This window comes from Emiliania huxleyi (genome assembly GCF_000372725.1).
Source record: "Emiliania huxleyi CCMP1516 unplaced genomic scaffold EMIHUscaffold_449, whole genome shotgun sequence".
Classification (NCBI taxonomy): domain Eukaryota; phylum Haptophyta; order Isochrysidales; family Noelaerhabdaceae; genus Emiliania; species Emiliania huxleyi.
In genome coordinates this window covers 36,744-58,541 of record NW_005198620.1, presented here as the reverse complement: position 1 = coordinate 58,541, position 21,798 = coordinate 36,744, and the positions used below count along the sequence as shown (strand labels likewise).

Sequence of the window (21,798 nt, the reverse complement as noted above, 5' to 3'; positions counted from 1 at the left end):
TCTCGACGCTGCCGCCGTCGTCGTCGCCGCCTTTTCGGTCGTTACAGCCCCCACCCTTCTCCGCCGCCGCCGCCGCCCTTTAGGGACCGCCGCCTCCGCCTGTCCGCCCACCGCCTTTTCTGCCGTCAGTTACAGCCCTTCGTCGCCGAGCGTCTGCCGCCCCTCCTCTGCCAGCCAGCTGCCGCGCGTGTCCAAGCATCTTGAGCCCGCTTCCCGCACCCCACCCCGCCCCGCAGGCTGATCGACTTTGTCCCCCGTCCCCCGTCCCTCTCATTTCAGACCCCGTACACCTCCACAAAGCGAATATAGCTGTTTGTGCACATCCAATGCAAGGGCCCGTCTCAACCTTCATGATGATGCGACTTGCACAGGACAACTCGATCATGGACAACATCGACTACAAAGCGAAGGTTGGCTTCGTGCCGGCCGGCGACGGAGGCCGAGTCACAATCGTCCTCTCGTTTGCGTCGGAATCCCCTTCGCTCCTCGGAGCCGAGGTGCCTGTCTATGCGCGTGTTCATCCTATCAGCGCGATCTCCCGTCCCAACGCCGCCGTATCGTCCCTGGCCCACAGGCGTGCGGCGCCAAGAACGCCCTCGTGAAGGACGTCCCCGCAAAGTCTGGCGCGGAGGCCTCCGACGAGAGCATCATCAAGAAAGACCCTTCGGCAGAGGCGCCCGCCGCGGGCACGGTCGACTCGGCCAAGGCCAAGGCCAAGGCCGTCGGCATCCCGCCCGAGAGCGAGCCCAGCCCGCTCAAGGACGGCATTGACGCGGGCGGCGGCAACGTCGCGGGCGAGTCTTCGCCGATGAAGTCCTTCGCGAAGGTCGGAATCGTGCCGGCTGACGACGGCCGCATCACGATCGTCATCTCCGAGTCGGTGTCGCCTTCGCTCCTCGGAGCCAAGGTGCGCGTGCGCACGCCAGGATTGTGATCATCCCTCTCCCGTCTCCGAAAGCCTGCGCGTACTCTCCCTAGGACCTTCTCCGAGTTCGCCCTCCCTGGAGGGAACAGGTGGACTGACTCCACCTCGGTGGCGGACGTCGACGGGGACGGGTTCGTGGACATCGTAATCGGCAACTACGGGTGCATGGACTACGCCTCCGGGTGCGGAGAGAATCAGATCCTCTTTGGGAGCGCGGACGGGAGGACCTTCTCTGAGTTCGCCCTTCCTGGAGGCAGCGGGAGCACTTGGTCCACCTCGGTGGCGGACGTCGACGGGGACGGGTTCATGGACATCGTGGTCGGCAACCAAGGCCAAGAGAACCAGATCCTGTTTGGGACAGGCAATAGGACCTTCTCCGAGGTCGCCCTCCCTGGAGGGAGCGGAGGGAGCGGGTACACTACCTCCACCTCGGTGGCGGACGTGAACGGGGACGGGTTCATGGACATCGTGGTGGGCAAGTACGGCGAGAACCAGATTCTCTTTGGGCGCGCGGACGGGAGGACCTTCTCCGAGTTCGCCCTCCCTGGAGGAGGCAGTGGCACTTGGTCCCCCTCGGTGGCGGACGTCGACGGGGACGGGTACATGGACATCGTGGTCGGCAACAACGGCCAAGAGAACCATGTCCTGTTTGGGAGCGCGGACGGGAGGACCTTCTCCGAGGTCGCCCTCACTGGAGGGCGCATAACCTCGGTGGCGGACGTGGACGGGGACGGGTTCGTGGACATCGTGGTCGGCAACTACAACTCATACTGGTACGGCAACGCCAACCAAGAGAACCAGGTCCTCTTTGGGAGCGCGGACGGGAGGACCTTTTCCGAGGTCGCCCTCCCTGGAGGGCGCATCACCTCGGTGGCGGACGTGGACGGGGACGGGTTCGTGGACATCGTGCGTCGAATCGTGGTCGGCACCTACTATGAGAACCAGGTCCTCTTTGGGAGCGCGGACGGGAGGACCTTCTCCGAGGTCGCCCTTCCTGGCGGGAGCACGTCCACCTCGGTGGCGGACGTCGACGGGGACGGGTTCATGGACATCGTGGTCGGCAACCAAATCTTCTTTGGGAGCGCGGACGGGAGGACCTTCTCCGAGGTCGCCCTTCCTGAATGGAGCATGTTTCTTGAAGGGGGCGTGGCGGACGTCGACGGGGACGGGTTCATGGACATCGTGGTGGGCAAGTACGGCGAGTGGGCAAGTATGGTGGGCGAGTACATCCTCTTTGGGAGCGCGGACGGGAGGACCTTCTCCGAGGTCGCCCTCCCCGGAGGTCGATGCATGTACTATGACTATGATGATAGTACATGCATGAACTGGAGCAGAAGCACTTCCTCCACCTCGGTGGCGGACGTCGACGGGGACGGGTACATGGACATCGTGGTCGGCACCAAAGACCAAGAGAACCAGATCCTCTTTGGGAGCGCGGACGGGAGGACCTTCTCCGAGGTCGCCCTTCCTGGAGGGAGCAGGGACACTCGCTCCACCTCGGTGGCGGACGTCGACGGGGACGGGTTCATGGACATCGTAATCGGCAACTACGACCAAGAGAACCAGATCCTCTTTGGGAGCGCGGACGGGAGGACCTTCTCCGAGTTCGCCCTTCCTGGAGAGGCCGCGAACCGGTTCGCCCTTCCTGGAGGGAGCAAGTCCACTATCTCCACCTCGGTGGCGGACGTCGATGGGGACGGGTTCGTGGACATCGTAATCGGCAACGAGAACCAAGAGAACCAGATCCTCTTTGGGAGCGTCTGCTCACGCGGAGGTGCACAGCTCCACGGCAAGAGCTGGTGCTTCAAGTGCCCTTCCTTCATGGGACTCGCGGGCACCTCCTGCGTCGAGTGCCTCCCCGACTTTGTGCAGCAGCCCGGTGTCGGAGAGCTCTGCGCGACAGACCCCTGTCCACTCGGCGAGCGCCCGCTCGGCAGCGACGCGTGCACTGCTTGCAAAGACAAGCGGGGCGTCTTCTACAACACCAGCGTTGCGGCGACCCGCACAGAGAGCGACCCAACCACCTGGAATCAGCCCAGCTGCGTCGAGTGCCCCACAGGCAGCTTTGCGGACGCCGTCGCCGTCGACGAGTGCTTTGCTTGCCCTGCGGGCGAGTACCAGGACCTCACCGGCCAGGCCGCGTGCACGCGTTGCCCTGCTGGCCAGTTCCAGGCTGAGCGCGGCCAGACGTCATGCGACACGTGTGCCACGGGCGGATACTGCGACGCCGCTGCGACGTGCGGCGGCGGCTTCACGCCGTGTCCAGCAGGTACCTACAACGAGGGGCAGGGCAGCAGCTCATCCGATGACTGTCAGCAATGCCCCCCCGGCACCTCTAGCCCGACCACCGGCGAGAAAAAAAGCGAGACGTGCGCGAGCTGCCGGGCTGGAACATACGGCGACGCCTCCGGGCTGAGTGAGTGCAAGGACTGTCCTGCGGGCCGTTACCAGAACGACACGGGCGCGACCTCCTGCCGAGACTGCGAGGCGGGAAGCTACTGCGCCAAGGGCGCGTCGGCGCCGCTGCCGTGCGAAGAGGGCACGTTCTCCACCGCCACCAACCTCACCGCCGCGGGCGAGTGCACCGACGCCTCGCCGGGCCACTTCGCCACCACCGGCTCCACGCAGCAGACGGCGTGCGCCAAGGGGTCGTACACGGACGCGTACGGGCAGGGCGCGTGCACGCCCTGCGCCGGCGGCACGTACCAGGACGAGGAAGGCAAGACGGCGTGCGAGCCGTGCGAGGCGGGAAGCTACTGCGCTGTTGGCGCGGCGGCGGCGCTGCCGTGCGAGGCTGGCAGCTACTCGAGCGCCACCAACCTCACCGACGCGAGCGAGTGCACCGACGCCTCGCCGGGCCACTTCGCCACCACCGGCTCCACCGAGCAGACGGCGTGCCGCGAGGGCAGCTTCGCCAACGGCATTCGCAACGACGCGTGCGAGCTGTGCCCCGAGGGGTACTTCCAGAACGAGACCGGCAAGGCCGCTTGCGTCCGCTGCGCTGCTGGCAAGTTTTGCCCGGTGGGGTCGTCGCGCGAGCTGGACGCGCAGTGCGAGGCGGGCACGTACGCGAGGCTGACCGACCGGAGCGGCGACCCCGAGTGCCTCGACTGCCCCGCCGGCTCGTCGTGCGGCGGCGGGGCGGCGCCGCCCTCCGAGTGCTCGCCGGGCTCAGTCGCCGCCACGGCCGGCCTCTCCGAGTGCGCCAGCTGTGCGGGCGGGACGTACCAGGGCGAGTCGAACGCGACGAGCTGCCTTCCGTGCGTGGAGGGCAGCTACTGCGCCGAGGGCGCGTCGGCGCCGCTGCCGTGCGTTGCGGGCAGCTACTCGACCGCCACCAACCTCACCGCCGCGGGCGAGTGCACCGACGCCTCGCCGGGCCACTTCGCCACCACCGGCTCCACGCAGCAGACGGCGTGCGCCAAGGGGTCGTACACGGACGCGTACGGGCAGGGCGCGTGCACGCCCTGCGCCGGCGGCACGTACCAGGACGAGGAAGGCAAGACGGCGTGCGAGCCGTGCGAGGCGGGAAGCCACTGCGCCGTTGGCGCGGCGGCGGCGCTGCCGTGCGAGGCTGGCAGCTACTCGAGCGCCACCAACCTCACCGACGCGAGCGAGTGCACCGCCGCCTCGCCGGGCCACTTCGCCACCACCGGCTCCACCGAGCAGACGGCGTGCCGCGAGGGCAGCTTCGCCAACGGCACCCGCAACGACGCGTGCGAGCTGTGCCCCGAGGGGTACTACCAGGACCAGCCCGCCGCCGCCGCCTGCGTCCGCTGCGCTGCTGGCAAGTTTTGCCCGGTGGGGTCGTCGCGCGAGCTGGACGCGCAGTGCGAGGCGGGCACGTACGCGAGGCTGACCGACCGGAGCGGCGACCCCGAGTGCCTCGACTGCCCCGCCGGCTCGTCGTGCGGCGGCGGGGCGGCGCCGCCCTCCGAGTGCTCGCCGGGCTCTTTCGCCGCCACGGCCGGCCTCTCCGAGTGCGCCAGCTGTGCGGGCGGGACGTACCAGCGCGAGTCGAACGCGACGAGCTGCCTTCCGTGCGTGGAGGGCAGCTACTGCGCCGAGGGCGCGTCGGCGCCGCTGCCGTGCGTTGCGGGCAGCTACTCGACCGCCACCAACCTCACCGCCGCGGGCGAGTGCACCGACGCCTCGCCGGGCCACTTCGCCACCACCGGCTCCACGCAGCAGACGGCGTGCGCCAAGGGGTCGTACACGGACGCGTACGGGCAGGGCGCGTGCACGCCCTGCGCCGGCGGCACGTACCAGGACGAGGAAGGCAAGACGGCGTGCGAGCCGTGCGAGGCGGGAAGCCACTGCGCTGTTGGCGCGGCGGCGGCGCTGCCGTGCGAGGCTGGCAGCTACTCGAGCGCCACCAACCTCACCGACGCGAGCGAGTGCACCGACGCCACGCCGGGCCACTTCGCCACCACCGGCTCCACCGAGCAGACGGCGTGCCGCGAGGGCAGCTTCGCCAACGGCACCCGCAACGACGCGTGCGAGCTGTGCCCCGAGGGGTACTACCAGGACCAGCCCGCCGCCGCCGCCTGCGTCCGCTGCGCTGCTGGCAAGTTTTGCCCGGTGGGGTCGTCGCGCGAGCTGGACGCGCAGTGCGAGGCGGGCACGTACGCCAGGCTGACCGACCGGAGCGGCGACCCCGAGTGCCTCGACTGCCCCGCCGGCTCGTCGTGCGGCGGCGGGGCGGCGCCGCCCTCCGAGTGCTCGCCGGGCTCTTTCGCCGCCACGGCCGGCCTCTCCGAGTGCGCCAGCTGTGCGGGCGGGACGTACCAGGGCGAGTCGAACGCGACGAGCTGCCTTCCGTGCGTGGAGGGCAGCTACTGCGCCGAGGGCGCGTCGGCGCCGCTGCCGTGCGTTGCGGGCAGCTACTCGACCGCCACCAACCTCACCGCCGCGGGCGAGTGCACCGACGCCTCGCCGGGCCACTTCGCCACCACCGGCTCCACGCAGCAGACGGCGTGCGCCAAGGGGTCGTACACGGACGCGTACGGGCAGGGCGCGTGCACGCCCTGCGCCGGCGGCACGTACCAGGACGAGGAAGGCAAGACGGCGTGCGAGCCGTGCGAGGCGGGAAGCTACTGCGCTGTTGGCGCGGCGGCGGCGCTGCCGTGCGAGGCTGGCAGCTACTCGAGCGCCACCAACCTCACCGACGCGAGCGAGTGCACCCACGCCTTGCCGGGCCACTTCGCCACCACCGGCTCCACCGAGCAGACGGCGTGCCGCGAGGGCAGCTTCGCCAACGGCACCCGCAACGACGCGTGCGAGCTGTGCCCCGAGGGGTACTACCAGGACCAGCCCGCCGCCGCCGCCTGCGTCCGCTGCGCTGCTGGCAAGTTTTGCCCGGTGGGGTCGTCGCGCGAGCTGGACGCGCAGTGCGAGGCGGGCACGTACGCCAGGCTGACCGACCGGAGCGGCGACCCCGAGTGCCTCGACTGCCCCGCCGGCTCGTCGTGCGGCGGCGGGGCGGCGCCGCCCTCCGAGTGCTCGCCGGGCTCTTTCGCCGCCACGGCCGGCCTCTCCGAGTGCGCCAGCTGTGCGGGCGGGACGTACCAGGGCGAGTCGAACGCGACGAGCTGCCTTCCGTGCGTGGATGGCAGCTACTGCGCCGAGGGCGCGTCGGCGCCGCTGCCGTGCGTTGCGGGCAGCTACTCGACCGCCACCAACCTCACCGCCGCGGGCGAGTGCACCGACGCCTCGCCGGGCCACTTCGCCACCACCGGCTCCACGCAGCAGACGGCGTGCGCCAAGGGGTCGTACACGGACGCGTACGGGCAGGGCGCGTGCACGCCCTGCGCCGGCGGCACGTACCAGGACGAGGAAGGCAAGACGGCGTGCGAGCCGTGCGAGGCGGGAAGCTACTGCGCTGTTGGCGCGGCGGCGGCGCTGCCGTGCGAGGCTGGCAGCTACTCGAGCGCCACCAACCTCACCGACGCGAGCGAGTGCACCGACGCCACGCCGGGCCACTTCGCCACCACCGGCTCCACCGAGCAGACGGCGTGCCGCGAGGGCAGCTTCGCCAACGGCACCCGCAACGACGCGTGCGAGCTGTGCCCCGAGGGGTACTACCAAGACCAGCCCGCCGCCGCCGCCTGCGTCCGCTGCGCTGCTGGCAAGTTTTGCCCGGTGGGGTCGTCGCGCGAGCTGGACGCGCAGTGCGAGGCGGGCACGTACGCGAGGCTGACCGACCGGAGCGGCGACCCCGAGTGCCTCGACTGCCCCGCCGGCTCGTCGTGCGGCGGCGGGGCGGCGCCGCCCTCCGAGTGCTCGCCGGGCTCTTTCGCCGCCACGGCCGGCCTCTCCGAGTGCGCCAGCTGTGCGGGCGGGACGTACCAGGGCGAGTCGAACGCGACGAGCTGCCTTCCGTGCGTGGAGGGCAGCTACTGCGCCGAGGGCGCGTCGGCGCCGCTGCCGTGCGTTGCGGGCAGCTACTCGACCGCCACCAACCTCACCGCCGCGGGCGAGTGCACCGACGCCTCGCCGGGCCACTTCGCCACCACCGGCTCCACGCAGCAGACGGCGTGCGCCAAGGGGTCGTACACGGACGCGTACGGGCAGGGCGCGTGCACGCCCTGCGCCGGCGGCACGTACCAGGACGAGGAAGGCAAGACGGCGTGCGAGCCGTGCGAGGCGGGAAGCCACTGCGCTGTTGGCGCGGCGGCGGCGCTGCCGTGCGAGGCTGGCAGCTACTCGAGCGCCACCAACCTCACCGACGCGAGCGAGTGCACCGACGCTTCGCCGGGCCACTTCGCCACCACCGGCTCCACCGACCAGACGGCGTGCCGCGAGGGCAGCTTCGCCAACGGCACCCGCAACGACGCGTGCGAGCTGTGCCCCGAGGGGTACTACCAGGACCAGCCCGCCGCCGCCGCCTGCGTCCGCTGCGCTGCTGGCAAGTTTTGCCCGGTGGGGTCGTCGCGCGAGCTGGACGCGCAGTGCGAGGCGGGCACGTACGCCAGGCTGACCGACCGGAGCGGCGACCCCGAGTGCCTCGACTGCCCCGCCGGCTCGTCGTGCGGCGGCGGGGCGGCGCCGCCCTCCGAGTGCTCGCCGGGCTCTTTCGCCGCCACGGCCGGCCTCTCCGAGTGCGCCAGCTGTGCGGGCGGGACGTACCAGCGCGAGTCGAACGCGACGAGCTGCCTTCCGTGCGTGGAGGGCAGCTACTGCGCCGAGGGCGCGTCGGCGCCGCTGCCGTGCGTTGCGGGCAGCTACTCGACCGCCACCAACCTCACCGCCGCGGGCGAGTGCACCGACGCCTCGCCGGGCCACTTCGCCACCACCGGCTCCACGCAGCAGACGGCGTGCGCCAAGGGGTCGTACACGGACGCGTACGGGCAGGGCGCGTGCACGCCCTGCGCCGGCGGCACGTACCAGGACGAGGAAGGCAAGACGGCGTGCGAGCCGTGCGAGGCGGGAAGCCACTGCGCTGTTGGCGCGGCGGCGGCGCTGCCGTGCGAGGCTGGCAGCTACTCGACCGCCACCAACCTCACCGACGCGAGCGAGTGCACCGACGCCACGCCGGGCCACTTCGCCACCACCGGCTCCACCGAGCAGACGGCGTGCCGCGAGGGCAGTTTCGCCAACGGCACCCGCAACGACGCGTGCGAGCTGTGCCCCGAGGGGTACTACCAGGACCAGCCCGCCGCCGCCGCCTGCGTCCGCTGCGCTGCTGGCAAGTTTTGCCCGGTGGGGTCGTCGCGCGAGCTGGACGCGCAGTGCGAGGCGGGCACGTACGCCAGGCTGACCGACCGGAGCGGCGACCCCGAGTGCCTCGACTGCCCCGCTGGCTCGTCGTGCGGCGGCGGGTCGGCGCCGCCCTCCGAGTGCTCGCCGGGCTCTTTCGCCGCCACGGCCGGCCTCTCCGAGTGCGCCAGCTGTGCGGGCGGGACGTACCAGCGCGAGTCGAACGCGACGAGCTGCCTTCCGTGCGTGGAGGGCAGCTACTGCGCCGAGGGCGCGTCGGCGCCGCTGCCGTGCGTTGCGGGCAGCTACTCGACCGCCACCAACCTCACCGCCGCGGGCGAGTGCACCGACGCCTCGCCGGGCCACTTCGCCACCACCGGCTCCACGCAGCAGACGGCGTGCGCCAAGGGGTCGTACACGGACGCGTACGGGCAGGGCGCGTGCACGCCCTGCGCCGGCGGCACGTACCAGGACGAGGAAGGCAAGACGGCGTGCGAGCCGTGCGAGGCGGGAAGCCACTGCGCTGTTGGCGCGGCGGCGGCGCTGCCGTGCGAGGCTGGCAGCTACTCGAGCGCCACCAACCTCACCGACGCGAGCGAGTGCACCGACGCCACGCCGGGCCACTTCGCCACCACCGGCTCCACGCAGCAGACGGCGTGCCGCGAGGGCAGCTTCGCCAACGGCACCCGCAACGACGCGTGCGAGCTGTGCCCCGAGGGGTACTACCAGGACCAGCCCGCCGCCGCCGCCTGCGTCCGCTGCGCTGCTGGCAAGTTTTGCCCGGTGGGGTCGTCGCGCGAGCTGGACGCGCAGTGCGAGGCGGGCACGTACGCCAGGCTGACCGACCGGAGCGGCGACCCCGAGTGCCTCGACTGCCCCGCCGGCTCGTCGTGCGGCGGCGGGGCGGCGCCGCCCTCCGAGTGCTCGCCGGGCTCTTTCGCCGCCACGGCCGGCCTCTCCGAGTGCGCCAGCTGTGCGGGCGGGACGTACCAGCGCGAGTCGAACGCGACGAGCTGCCTTCCGTGCGTGGAGGGCAGCTACTGCGCCGAGGGCGCGTCGGCGCCGCTGCCGTGCGTTGCGGGCAGCTACTCGACCGCCACCAACCTCACCGCCGCGGGCGAGTGCACCGACGCCTCGCCGGGCCACTTCGCCACCACCGGCTCCACGCAGCAGACGGCGTGCGCCAAGGGGTCGTACACGGACGCGTACGGGCAGGGCGCGTGCACGCCCTGCGCCGGCGGCACGTACCAGGACGAGGAAGGCAAGACGGCGTGCGAGCCGTGCGAGGCGGGAAGCTACTGCGCTGTTGGCGCGGCGGCGGCGCTGCCGTGCGAGGCTGGCAGCTACTCGAGCGCCACCAACCTCACCGCCGCGAGCGAGTGCACCGCCGCCACGCCGGGCCACTTCGCCACCACCGGCTCCACCGAGCAGACGGCGTGCCGCGAGGGCAGCTTCGCCAACGGCACCCGCAACGACGCGTGCGAGCTGTGCCCCGAGGGGTACTACCAGGACCAGCCCGCCGCCGCCGCCTGCGTCCGCTGCGCTGCTGGCAAGTTTTGCCCGGTGGGGTCGTCGCGCGAGCTGGACGCGCAGTGCGAGGCGGGCACGTACGCCAGGCTGACCGACCGGAGCGGCGACCCCGAGTGCCTCGACTGCCCCGCCGGCTCGTCGTGCGGCGGCGGGGCGGCGCCGCCCTCCGAGTGCTCGCCGGGCTCTTTCGCCGCCACGGCCGGCCTCTCCGAGTGCGCCAGCTGTGCGGGCGGGACGTACCAGGGCGAGTCGAACGCGACGAGCTGCCTTCCGTGCGTGGAGGGCAGCTACTGCGCCGAGGGCGCGTCGGCGCCGCTGCCGTGCGTTGCGGGCAGCTACTCGACCGCCACCAACCTCACCGCCGCGGGCGAGTGCACCGACGCCTCGCCGGGCCACTTCGCCACCACCGGCTCCACGCAGCAGACGGCGTGCGCCAAGGGGTCGTACACGGACGCGTACGGGCAGGGCGCGTGCACGCCCTGCGCCGGCGGCACGTACCAGGACGAGGAAGGCAAGACGGCGTGCGAGCCGTGCGAGGCGGGAAGCTACTGCGCTGTTGGCGCGGCGGCGGCGCTGCCGTGCGAGGCTGGCAGCTACTCGAGCGCCACCAACCTCACCGACGCGAGCGAGTGCACCGACGCCACGCCGGGCCACTTCGCCACCACCGGCTCTACCGAGCAGACGGCGTGCCGCGAGGGCAGCTTCGCCAACGGCACCCGCAACGACGCGTGCGAGCTGTGCCCCGAGGGGTACTACCAAGACCAGCCCGCCGCCGCCGCCTGCGTCCGCTGCGCTGCTGGCAAGTTTTGCCCGGTGGGGTCGTCGCGCGAGCTGGACGCGCAGTGCGAGGCGGGCACGTACGCGAGGCTGACCGACCGGAGCGGCGACCCCGAGTGCCTCGACTGCCCCGCCGGCTCGTCGTGCGGCGGCGGGGCGGCGCCGCCCTCCGAGTGCTCGCCGGGCTCTTTCGCCGCCACGGCCGGCCTCTCCGAGTGCGCCAGCTGTGCGGGCGGGACGTACCAGCGCGAGTCGAACGCGACGAGCTGCCTTCCGTGCGTGGAGGGCAGCTACTGCGCCGAGGGCGCGTCGGCGCCGCTGCCGTGCGTTGCGGGCAGCTACTCGACCGCCACCAACCTCACCGCCGCGGGCGAGTGCACCGACGCCTCGCCGGGCCACTTCGCCACCACCGGCTCCACGCAGCAGACGGCGTGCGCCAAGGGGTCGTACACGGACGCGTACGGGCAGGGCGCGTGCACGCCCTGCGCCGGCGGCACGTACCAGGACGAGGAAGGCAAGACGGCGTGCGAGCCGTGCGAGGCGGGAAGCTACTGCGCTGTTGGCGCGGCGGCGGCGCTGCCGTGCGAGGCTGGCAGCTACTCGACCGCCACCAACCTCACCGCCGCGAGCGAGTGCACCGACGCCTCGCCGGGCCACTTCGCCACCACCGGCTCCACGCAGCAGACGGCGTGCGCCAAGGGGTCGTACACGGACGCGTGCGGGCAGGGCGCGTGCACGCCCTGCGCCGGCGGCACGTACCAGGACGAGGAAGGCAAGACGGCGTGCGAGCCGTGCGAGGCGGGAAGCTACTGCGCTGTTGGCGCGGCGGCGGCGCTGCCGTGCGAGGCTGGCAGCTACTCGAGCGCCACCAACCTCACCGACGCGAGCGAGTGCACCGACGCTTCGCCGGGCCACTTCGCCACCACCGGCTCCACCGACCAGACGGCGTGCCGCGAGGGCAGCTTCGCCAACGGCACCCGCAACGACGCGTGCGAGCTGTGCCCCGAGGGGTACTACCAGGACCAGCCCGCCGCCGCCGCCTGCGTCCGCTGCGCTGCTGGCAAGTTTTGCCCGGTGGGGTCGTCGCGCGAGCTGGACGCGCAGTGCGAGGCGGGCACGTACGCCAGGCTGACCGACCGGAGCGGCGACCCCGAGTGCCTCGACTGCCCCGCCGGCTCGTCGTGCGGCGGCGGGGCGGCGCCGCCCTCCGAGTGCTCGCCGGGCTCTTTCGCCGCCACGGCCGGCCTCTCCAAGTGCGCCAGCTGTGCGGGCGGGACGTACCAGGGCGAGTCGAACGCGACGAGCTGCCTTCCGTGCGTGGAGGGCAGCTACTGCGCCGAGGGCGCGTCGGCGCCGCTGCCGTGCGTTGCGGGCAGCTACTCGACCGCCACCAACCTCACCGCCGCGGGCGAGTGCACCGACGCCTCGCCGGGCCACTTCGCCACCACCGGCTCCACGCAGCAGACGTCGTGCGCCAAGGGGTCGTACACGGACGCGTACGGGCAGGGCGCGTGCACGCCCTGCGCCGGCGGCACGTACCAGGACGAGGAAGGCAAGACGGCGTGCGAGCCGTGCGAGGCGGGAAGCTACTGCGCTGTTGGCGCGGCGGCGGCGCTGCCGTGCGAGGCTGGCAGCTACTCGAGCGCCACCAACCTCACCGACGCGAGCGAGTGCACCGACGCCACGCCGGGCCACTTCGCCACCACCGGCTCCACCGAGCAGACGGCGTGCCGCGAGGGCAGCTTCGCCAACGGCACCCGCAACGACGCGTGCGAGCTGTGCCCCGAGGGGTACTACCAAGACCAGCCCGCCGCCGCCGCCTGCGTCCGCTGCGCTGCTGGCAAGTTTTGCCCGGTGGGGTCGTCGCGCGAGCTGGACGCGCAGTGCGAGGCGGGCACGTACGCGAGGCTGACCGACCGGAGCGGCGACCCCGAGTGCCTCGACTGCCCCGCCGGCTCGTCGTGCGGCGGCGGGGCGGCGCCGCCCTCCGAGTGCTCGCCGGGCTCTTTCGCCGCCACGGCCGGCCTCTCCAAGTGCGCCAGCTGTGCGGGCGGGACGTACCAGGGCGAGTCGAACGCGACGAGCTGCCTTCCGTGCGTGGAGGGCAGCTACTGCGCCGAGGGCGCGTCGGCGCCGCTGCCGTGCGTTGCGGGCAGCTACTCGAGCGCCACCAACCTCACCGCCGCGAGCGAGTGCACCGCCGCCTTGCCGGGCCACTTCGCCACCACCGGCTCCACGCAGCAGACGGCGTGCCGCGAGGGCAGCTTCGCCAACGGCACCCGCAACGACGCGTGCGAGCTGTGCACCAAGGGGTACTACCAGGACCAGCCCGCCGCCGCCGCCTGCGTCCGCTGCGCTGCTGGCAAGTTTTGCCCGGTGGGGTCGTCGCGCGAGCTGGACGCGCAGTGCGAGGCGGGCACGTACGCGAGGCTGACCGACCGGAGCGGCGACCCCGAGTGCCTCGACTGCCCCGCCGGCTCGTCGTGCGGCGGCGGGGCGGCGCCGCCCTCCGAGTGCTCGCCGGGCTCTTTCGCCGCCACGGCCGGCCTCTCCAAGTGCGCCAGCTGTGCGGGCGGGACGTACCAGGGCGAGTCGAACGCGACCAGCTGCTTTTCGTGCGACATGGGCAGCTACTGCGAGCCGGGCGCGTTGCGGCCGTTGCCGTGCGAGGGCGGTTCCTACTCGGACAAGACGAACTTGTCGGCCGCCTCGCAGTGTACGCCCGCCGACCCGGGGCACATCGCCGCCCGGGGCGCCACGGAGCAGACGGTGTGCGACAAGGGCAGCTTCGCCAGCGGCACGCGCAACGAGGCCTGCGAGCTGTGCGCCGAGGGATCCTACCAGGGCGCGACCGCCGCGAGCGAGTGCACCGACGCCTCGCCGGGCCACTTCGCCACCACCGGCTCCACGCAGCAGACGGCGTGCGCCAAGGGGTCGTACACGGACGCGTACGGGCAGGGCGCGTGCACGCCCTGCGCCGCCGGCACGTACCAGGACGAGGAAGGCAAGACGGCGTGCGAGCCGTGCGAGGCGGGAAGCTACTGCGCTGTTGGCGCGGCGGCGGCGCTGCCGTGCGAGGCTGGCAGCTACTCGAGCGCCACCAACCTCACCGACGCGAGCGAGTGCACCGACGCCTCGCCGGGCCACTTCGCCACCACCGGCTCGACGCAGCAGACGCCGTGTGCCATGGGAAGCGCTGCCGCCGAGGCACGCAGCGAGGCTTGCGAGCTGTGTGCCCAGGGCTACTACCAGAGCGAGGCCGGCCAGGCCGCCTGCGTCCGCTGCGCTGCTGGCAAGTTTTGCCCTTCTGGCTCGACGCGAGAGCTGGACGCGCAGTGCCCGCCGGGCACGTACGCCAATGTGACGGACGCCGACGGCGACCCTGAGTGCCTCGAGTGCCCCGCCGGCTCGTCGTGCGCGGGAGGTGGCGCCGCGCCCTCCGAGTGCTCTCCAGGAACCGCAGCCAAGCCCGCTCAGGGCCAGTGCACCGTCTGCGGCCTCGGGACGTACCAGCCGGACTCCGGAGCCGCGGGCTGCCTCGAGTGCGCGCCGGGTACGTTCTGTCCGAGGGGAAGCAGCGCTCAGCTGCCCGCGAGCTGCCCCGCCGGTTTCTACAACGGGAAGGCGTTCACCACGCTGGAGAGCCTCGACGATTGCGTCGGTTGCGCGCCTGGCAGCTTCTGCGCCGGCGGCGCCGCGCAGCCAACCGCTTGCGCTCCAGGCAGCATCGCCCCTTCAGCCAACATGTCTGCTTGCGAGCTGTGCCCGATCGGACGCTTCGCAGCCTCCACCACCGAGTGCGAGGAGTGCGAGGCGGGCACCTACGCGGCGAGCGACGGCCTGTCGCAGTGTACGCCCTGCCCTTACCCTACCAGCTCCAAGAGAGGCGATGTCACCTGCTCTACCTGCAGGGAGGGCTTCTACCTGCAGGACGCGAGCGCCCTTCCGGATGACGTCTTCCGCTTCCCGACCGAGCACTGTAAAGCGTGCCCGCCGGACGCCAACTGCGCGACCAATACCACTCTCGAGACCCTCGGCGTCCGGCGCGACTACTGGCGCACCTCGCCCCTCACCACCGAGATTCACAAGTGCGACGCCTCCGACCACTGCAGCGGCTCGGGCGGCGCGACGGAGACCTCCCGCCGCCGTCTCGCGGCGTCTGGCGGCGCCGGCCCAGGCTGCGACGTCGGCCACACCGGCCCGCTCTGCGAGTGGTGCGTGAGCGACGAGCAGTACTTCAGCCGCGCGGAGCGAGGCTGCGTCGACTGCCCGACGACGGGGCGGTTCGGCATCCTGGCGGGGGTCGTCGTCGTTGTCGCGGGGACAGGGCTCTTCTTGTACCGCGCCCTTGCCCGCGCCGAGGCGTGGGGCCGCCTCAGAGCACGTCTTGTCATCGGCGAGTCGCAGGTTCACACGCCCCTTTGCAGACGCACACACACCCGCAATCAAACCACACTACCGTGTCTTGGCTTAGGTTGGCTTCCAGCCCAAGTTCAAGATCCTGGTCAGCTTCTACCAGGTCGCCGCGACGCTCGGCCCCGTCTACGGCGTCCGCTTGCACGAGGACTTTACGCGCTGGACCGACTTCATCGACGCGATCAGCTTTGACCTCCTCGGCCTCACCTACCCGGACGCGTGCATCGGCTCGATGGCTGAGCGGCTCCTGGTTGCCGGTCTGTGGCCGATCGCTTCTATCATGCTCGGAGGCGCCGCCATCGCCTGCTACGCACTCGCGGAGTGGCTTCTGTCTGGTCGCGCCGACAGCCTCCGTCGCGAATTTGTCCGCGCGACGCTGCGCCACCTGCTCTACTGGGCCATCCTCGTCGCCTACCTCGTGTTGCCCTCCGTCTCTCGCTCCATCTTCAAGGCGAAGCAGTGCGAGTCGTTTGACATCAACGCCTTCACCGGGGAGAGGCGCAGCTACCTCGTGGCCGACCTCGACGTGCTGTGTAGCCCCGACGACGACGAATTTCGCGGCCTCGACGCGTATTTCTGGGCTTTCTTCGCACTCTGGCCGGTGCTCGTCCCGCTAGCCTTCCTCGCGCTCCTGCTCTGGATTCGCCCCGCGGTGCAAGCGCAGCGTATTGGCCCCCTCGCCCGAGCCTGCCGCTTCCTCTGGCGCGACTACGAGCCGGCCTTCCTCTTCTGGGAGGTCGTCGATCTGGGCCGCAAGCTCTTCCTCGCCTCGCTGGTGCTCTTCATTCAAACAGACACTGGATCGTCCAAGCTCCTCCGCCTCGTCGTCGCGTCTGTCGTCTCGGCCCTCTACCTCGCCGCCCTCTCCCTCGCCCGGCCCTTCAAGCGTGACGACGACCTCTACCTCGCGTGCACCGCCAATCTACTGATCGCCTGCTGCTTCACCTCCGGCACGGTGATTCAGCTGTGCGAGAGCGCTGCCTACGAGGACATGTGCAAGACCCTCGTCGGCTTCGAGAGCGCGCGCGGCGCGAGCGAGTTTGTCGTCGTGCTCACCGTCGCAATGCTCATCGCATCGCTGCTCGTCGTCCTCTTCAAGACCGTCAGCGCCGTCCGCATGCCCACCGTACGCCTCACCTCCTCCGGCCGCCCCCCTGTCCTCGAGCTGTCCCCCGAGTGCCACTTCCACGGCTTCATCTCGCACTGCTGGGGGACCGGCCAAGACCAGACGCACACCGTCGTGCGCCAGCTCCAACTTCTCCTCCCCGGCGTCCGGATCTGGCTCGACGTCGACAATCTCGATGACGTGGGCAGGCTCGAGGAGGCAGTAGCCGACGCAATGAACTTCCTCGTCTTCCTCAGCGCGGGCTATTTCAGGAGCTTCAACTGTCGCCGCGAGCTGTACGCGGCGCTCGCCTCAAATCGGCCCTTCATCCCCATCTTCGAGGCCGACGTGGCAAAGGGCGGCGCCTCGATCGAGGCGCTGAAGGCCGAGTGCCGCGAAAACTGCGTCGAGGCCGCCCCTGCTGCCTACCCTAACTACAGCGGGCCAGGCGAGATGCTCGCGCGCGTGTTTGAGGAGGCGGCGCCGATCGTGTGGGTGCGGGTGAACGCCTTTCAGCTCGAGTCGCTCAAGGCTGTCGCGCTGCGGATGCTGCTGCACTCTCCTTTCTACGCGAGCCGCCCGGCCGAGCTCGCCGACGGCGTGATGGTACCCGGCCAGGCGGGCCCCGTTGCCTTCAGCGGCCCCGTCACCATCCTCGTGTGCCGCGGCAACGTCGGCGTCCTCGATTTGTCGGAGCTGGTCAAGACGGCGGCGGGGGAGGGGCGCGGCTCTACCGCCAGCGCCGAGGCGGTCACTGCGGTCGTGATCCGCGATGCGGAGGAGGCGCTCGAGGGAGCCAACGCGGCCCCGCTCTCCGGGCACGTAGTGTTCCTGCTCTACCTGAACGATAAGACCTTTCTGGACTACGGCGGCGTTGTCGCGCGCCTCGTGCAAGCGGCGATGGATCGGCGCATCGCCATCACCATGGTCCACGAGCAGGAGCCAAGCTGCGGCGGCGTTCCTTTCGCCAACTTTTTCCAGCAGACGCCGCAGGTGCTGCTGCAGCAGCCGTACAAGCTCTTCAACACGGTGGCGGTGCCGCTCTACCCGGCTCCGGAGCACCGCACGGTGAGCTTGCGCCTCGTGCTGTGCAGCATGGGAGCGGTGCCGTGCGACGCGGGGCCGCTCCGGCGGCAGTGGCAGCTCCTCCGCCGCCACATGGCGGTGGCGCGCCTCGTGCGGCGGCGCCCCGCCGAGCGGCAGCAACTAGAGCAGCCGTAGAACTGCGGGTTGCTTGCGAAGCGCACACTTTGCGTGGATTTCCACGTGCGATTTCTTTTAATCGCGAGTCTTTTGGACTAGTGTTTCACTCGCTCGGATTCACTCCCATTGTACATTGGAGCGATTCTAAGATCAGGGTTGCCACTGGGCGAACATCGGCCGTCCCTCAGTGCTTCCAGCCTGCCCCGTGCCCGCTTGAGTTTCCTCAATTGCTCGAATTCTGCTTAGTAGAAAAAAGAATCCATATCATTGAAAGTAGCAGCCCAAAATCGCGGCACCCACTTCGATTTGGTCGATTTGGCGGCCCCCTCCTGACCGCGCCCGCCCCTGCCTCCCGGGGGCCCAACCCGAAGCGCCCGGCCGCTCGGCGGCGCCGTTCGGCCGACGGGGCCAGCCGTGCGGCGCCCGGTCGCCCGCCGCAGCACCGACCGAGCCCGACCGGCCCACGCGCACGGCCTGGCCTCGACCGCCACTCTCTGCGGCGGAATCGGCACCGTCGGCGCCCTCTGGATCCTCCTGGCACTCCTCGGCTTCCTCCCGACGGTCGGCGGCACCAACCCCGTGCGCTTTGAGTCAGATTCGATCCTCGGCATGCGCATTCAGAGCCACTGGTTGCCCACAACTGGACAGTACCTTGCGTATCAGCGGGACACGTACACGAATGTGACCGGCCGGGATCTGCAGCTCGAGGCGGGACGCACGACTTCCCTCTTCAAAACCATGACCGAGACACTCGACCTCGCCCGTACCAACATCGCGAGCGGCGTCAAGGAGGACGATTTGAAGCCGATCCAAAGACCTGCTAAAGATGGCGGACCGAGGTCCGACGGACGTCGCCCAGACGTACATGCACGACCCGGCCATGACGAACACGACCGCCCTCACCAAGGGAACGAGCTACCTCAGCTCAGGAAATATGTCTTGAAGGCAACAAGAACACTCCGGCCGCTTCGTTCTCAACGACAGCGCTCGCACAAGGCCGTCCTCATGGCGGAGGTGCGCGTTTGAGCGCGGAGGCTCAGAGCCGGAGGGTGGCTGGCTGAAGGATGGTAAAGGACCAGAAAGGCACGACGTCTAGGACATCGCGACAGACAAGACGCGCCGACTAAGGGACGTCCACGTGACACGATTGTGGCACAGAGGGTGTGATGCTGGAGTATCGACATTCATGGGGCACGGCGCAGGATGCGCCGTGCTAGTACACCGTGTGTAGCGTGTGTGAAGGGTAGCACAGGCGTCCGAATTCAGACGCCCCCCCCAGGACCGATGCTGAAGGCGTCGGGGATGTACCGTAGATCGCGACGCCTGTGCGGGCAAGGCCGAAGGCGGCACGAGGAGGGAGTAGTTGACATTCGAGAGTCGCCCTTGACGGAGGCGAGGCGCGGCGCGGAGCCGGAGAAGGCGCGGGCGCAGGGGCGCAGGCCGGAGACGGCGCGGGCGCGAGGGCGCAGGCCGAGGTCGCCCTTGACGGAGGCGAGGCGCGGCGCGGAGCCGGAGAAGGCGCGGGCGCAGGGGCGCAGGCCGGAGACGGCGCGGGCGCGAGGGCGCAGGCCGAGGTCGCCCTTGACGGAGGCGAGGCGCGGCGCGGAGCCGGAGAAGGCGCGGGCGCGAGGGCGCAGGCCGAGGTCGCCCTTGACGGAGGCGAGGCGCGGCGCGGAGCCGGAGGTAAAGCTATGAAAGCTGAAGCGTGAGGCACTGGCTGTGCGATGTGAGTTGTCACTCTCGATGACGGAAGCGAGACTCGAGTACTCGACGGTGACGGCGGCGGCGACGGCGCTGGCGGCGGAGGCGTTGGCGGCGGAGGCGCTGGCGGAGAGCTCGGCTACGGTGGAGGCGGCGGCAGGGCGCGCCCAGTCGTAGTCGAGGGCGGCGCAGGCATCTCGCGCGCTGGCCAGAAGAGCGCCGGCCGTGCGAGGCGAGGCAGCGCACCTGACGGTGGCGACGCCTTGCTCGACGGTACAGCCGACGGCGACAGCTCTGGCGGCAGAGGCGCTGGCCGATCGCTCGGCTACGGCGGAGGCGGCAGAGCACGTCCGCTCGGAGTCGAGGGCGGCGCAGGCGTCTCGCGCGCTGGTCTGAAGAGCGCCGGCCGTGCGAGGCGAGGTAACACGCTCGAAGACGAAGGCGAGACTCGGGTCCTCGACGGTACAGCTGACGGTGACGGCGCTGATGTAGCAAATTCTGAAAAGGTTCCACCAGAGCTTGCGCGTGGCGGCGGCGGCTGGCGCCTTGGTTTGGGCGGCTGTGACTGGCGCCTCGGCCTCCGTTAGGGCAGAGGCCTCAGCTGGTTGGTTGGCCTTGTGGGCGGCGGCCTCGGCTGTCGCCTCGGCTCCACCTTGGGTAGTGGCCTCGGCTGTCGCCTCGGCCTCTTGTGTGACAGCCTCGGCTGGCGCCTCGGCAGCCAGGTCGGGGGCTGCGCCCCCTTCCCCCGGCCCCCCCCACGGTCGGCGCCCCGGAGGAGAGGTCCGACAGGAGGCGTCGGCGTCGGCCCGCAGCCGATGGCAGGATGAAGGACGCAAGGGGCAGCAGACGGCAACGGAGTCGGGAGGCGACCGGTAGACTCGACCGAAGCACACACCCCCAACACGAGATGGTCCGCATCGCCGGCACCTTTGTTTTGGGCTGGGGCAGGGTGGGAGATTTGAATTTGAAGTTGAATTTGAAGTTGAGTTGCGCCGTGTCTCGGCGCCGGCGATGAAGTTGTTGATGGACGGCTGGTTTCCTGGCGGCCTTCCTGGAGGCCGTGCTGATGCAGAGGGGCCGGTGAGCGCCAAATGGCAGGCGCCGTGGATGGAGATGATGTCGGGCAGCGGCACGTCGATGGAGATGGCGTCGGGCAGCGGCATGCTCGCAGGGACCGGTCCAGAAACGGCGACGGCGAAAGGGATGGTGGCGACGACGAGCAGGACGGTGAAAATCCAGAGGACTCCGTGTAGGCTCGGGACAGACCACTCGGTGCTGACGCGAGGTGGCGGCCCGGAGATGTCACAGACGCCACTGGTGACGAGCTCGGCGGTGCAGTTGACGTCGCTCGTCTCGCGCCTCTTGTCGGGCGGGGTAGATGGTGACGGCGATGTGGAGCCGAGCAGGGACACGTGATCCGCGGCGATATCCGGGACGTCATCGGCCCGCTCGAAGGCAGAACCCTCAAGATTTGACGCGAATGCGGATGTCTCGAAGAGGATGCGCTCGGCCTCGATGAGCCACGAAGGTTCGGTGCAATCCTCGGAAGGGCGACGGATGGCGACGCCAGAGGAGTGCTCGATCTCATCGAAGCCGGCGGCGGCTAGCTGAGCGGCGATGGCGGCAACATCTTCCTCTGTCTCAAGCGAGTTGTCGTTCAAACTGATCTCGATTGAGCCGGTAAAACGGCTCGTCGAAAGCTCGCCCCCCTCGTGGGAAGCTTCTCCCCGGGGTGCCATGTGGACATCACAGACGGAGCTTTTGACGGAGCGTTGGTGCGACTCAGATCCGAAGGCGACCCAAGTCTTGACGCGAGCCACCAAGCCGCCGCGAGAGCGCAAGAGACAGTGTACCCTTTGCATGCGTAGGCTGTGAGAAAGCGGGCGGCGATGAGCAGGCCGCGGACAAAATTGATGGTGACGACAAAGATGGCGGTGGCGATTGGGAGGGTGACAGCGTTGGTGCCGTGCAGCATCAGAAATTCACGGTTGATCCAGAGCATAGCGGCGGCGCCGGCGTATGCCACGAAGTCCATGAGCACGAGGACTGCAGTAAGGACCTGATCTGCTGTAGGCTCTTCGTCGAGTAAGACGGTGTCGAGTGCGACGGCGGCCATGTCATCGCGCTGGGGCGTGGCGGGCTTGTCCGCCATGGCCTGGTGGGCGGTTTGCACCTCACCGGTTGTACCACGTTTGAGCGCGGAGGCTCAGAGCCGGAGGGTGGCTGGCTGAAGGATGGTAAAGGACCAGAAAGGCACGACGTCTAGGACATCGCGACAGACAAGACGCGCCGACTAAGGGACGTCCACGTGACACGATTGTGGCACAGAGGGTGTGATGCTGGAGTATCGACATTCATGGGGCACGGCGCAGGATGCGCCGTGCTAGTACACCGTGTGTAGCGTGTGTGAAGGGTAGCACAGGCGTCCGAATTCAGACGGTGC

General features: G+C 70.3%; 2 protein-coding genes across 2 annotated transcripts; one reads left to right on the top strand and one right to left on the bottom strand.

Moving 5' to 3' along the window:
* Positions 1 to 326: 326 nt before the first annotated feature.
* Positions 327 to 17,672, top strand: EMIHUDRAFT_119062 (hypothetical protein; the record flags this gene model as incomplete). The annotated part of the gene is made up of 3 exons (XM_005768795.1): positions 327 to 497; positions 575 to 907; positions 15,405 to 17,672. The coding sequence occupies 3 exons, from the start codon at positions 327 to 329 to the stop codon at positions 17,670 to 17,672; spliced, it is 2,772 nt and encodes a 923-aa protein (XP_005768852.1).
* Positions 17,673 to 18,916: 1,244 nt separating this feature from the next.
* EMIHUDRAFT_245168 (hypothetical protein) lies at positions 18,917 to 21,507 on the bottom strand (the record flags this gene model as incomplete). The annotated part of the gene is made up of 3 exons (XM_005768794.1): positions 18,917 to 18,977; positions 20,283 to 21,017; positions 21,209 to 21,507. 3 exons carry the CDS (start codon positions 21,505 to 21,507, stop codon positions 18,917 to 18,919), a joined length of 1,095 nt encoding a protein of 364 aa, XP_005768851.1.
* Positions 21,508 to 21,798: the final 291 nt, after the last annotated feature.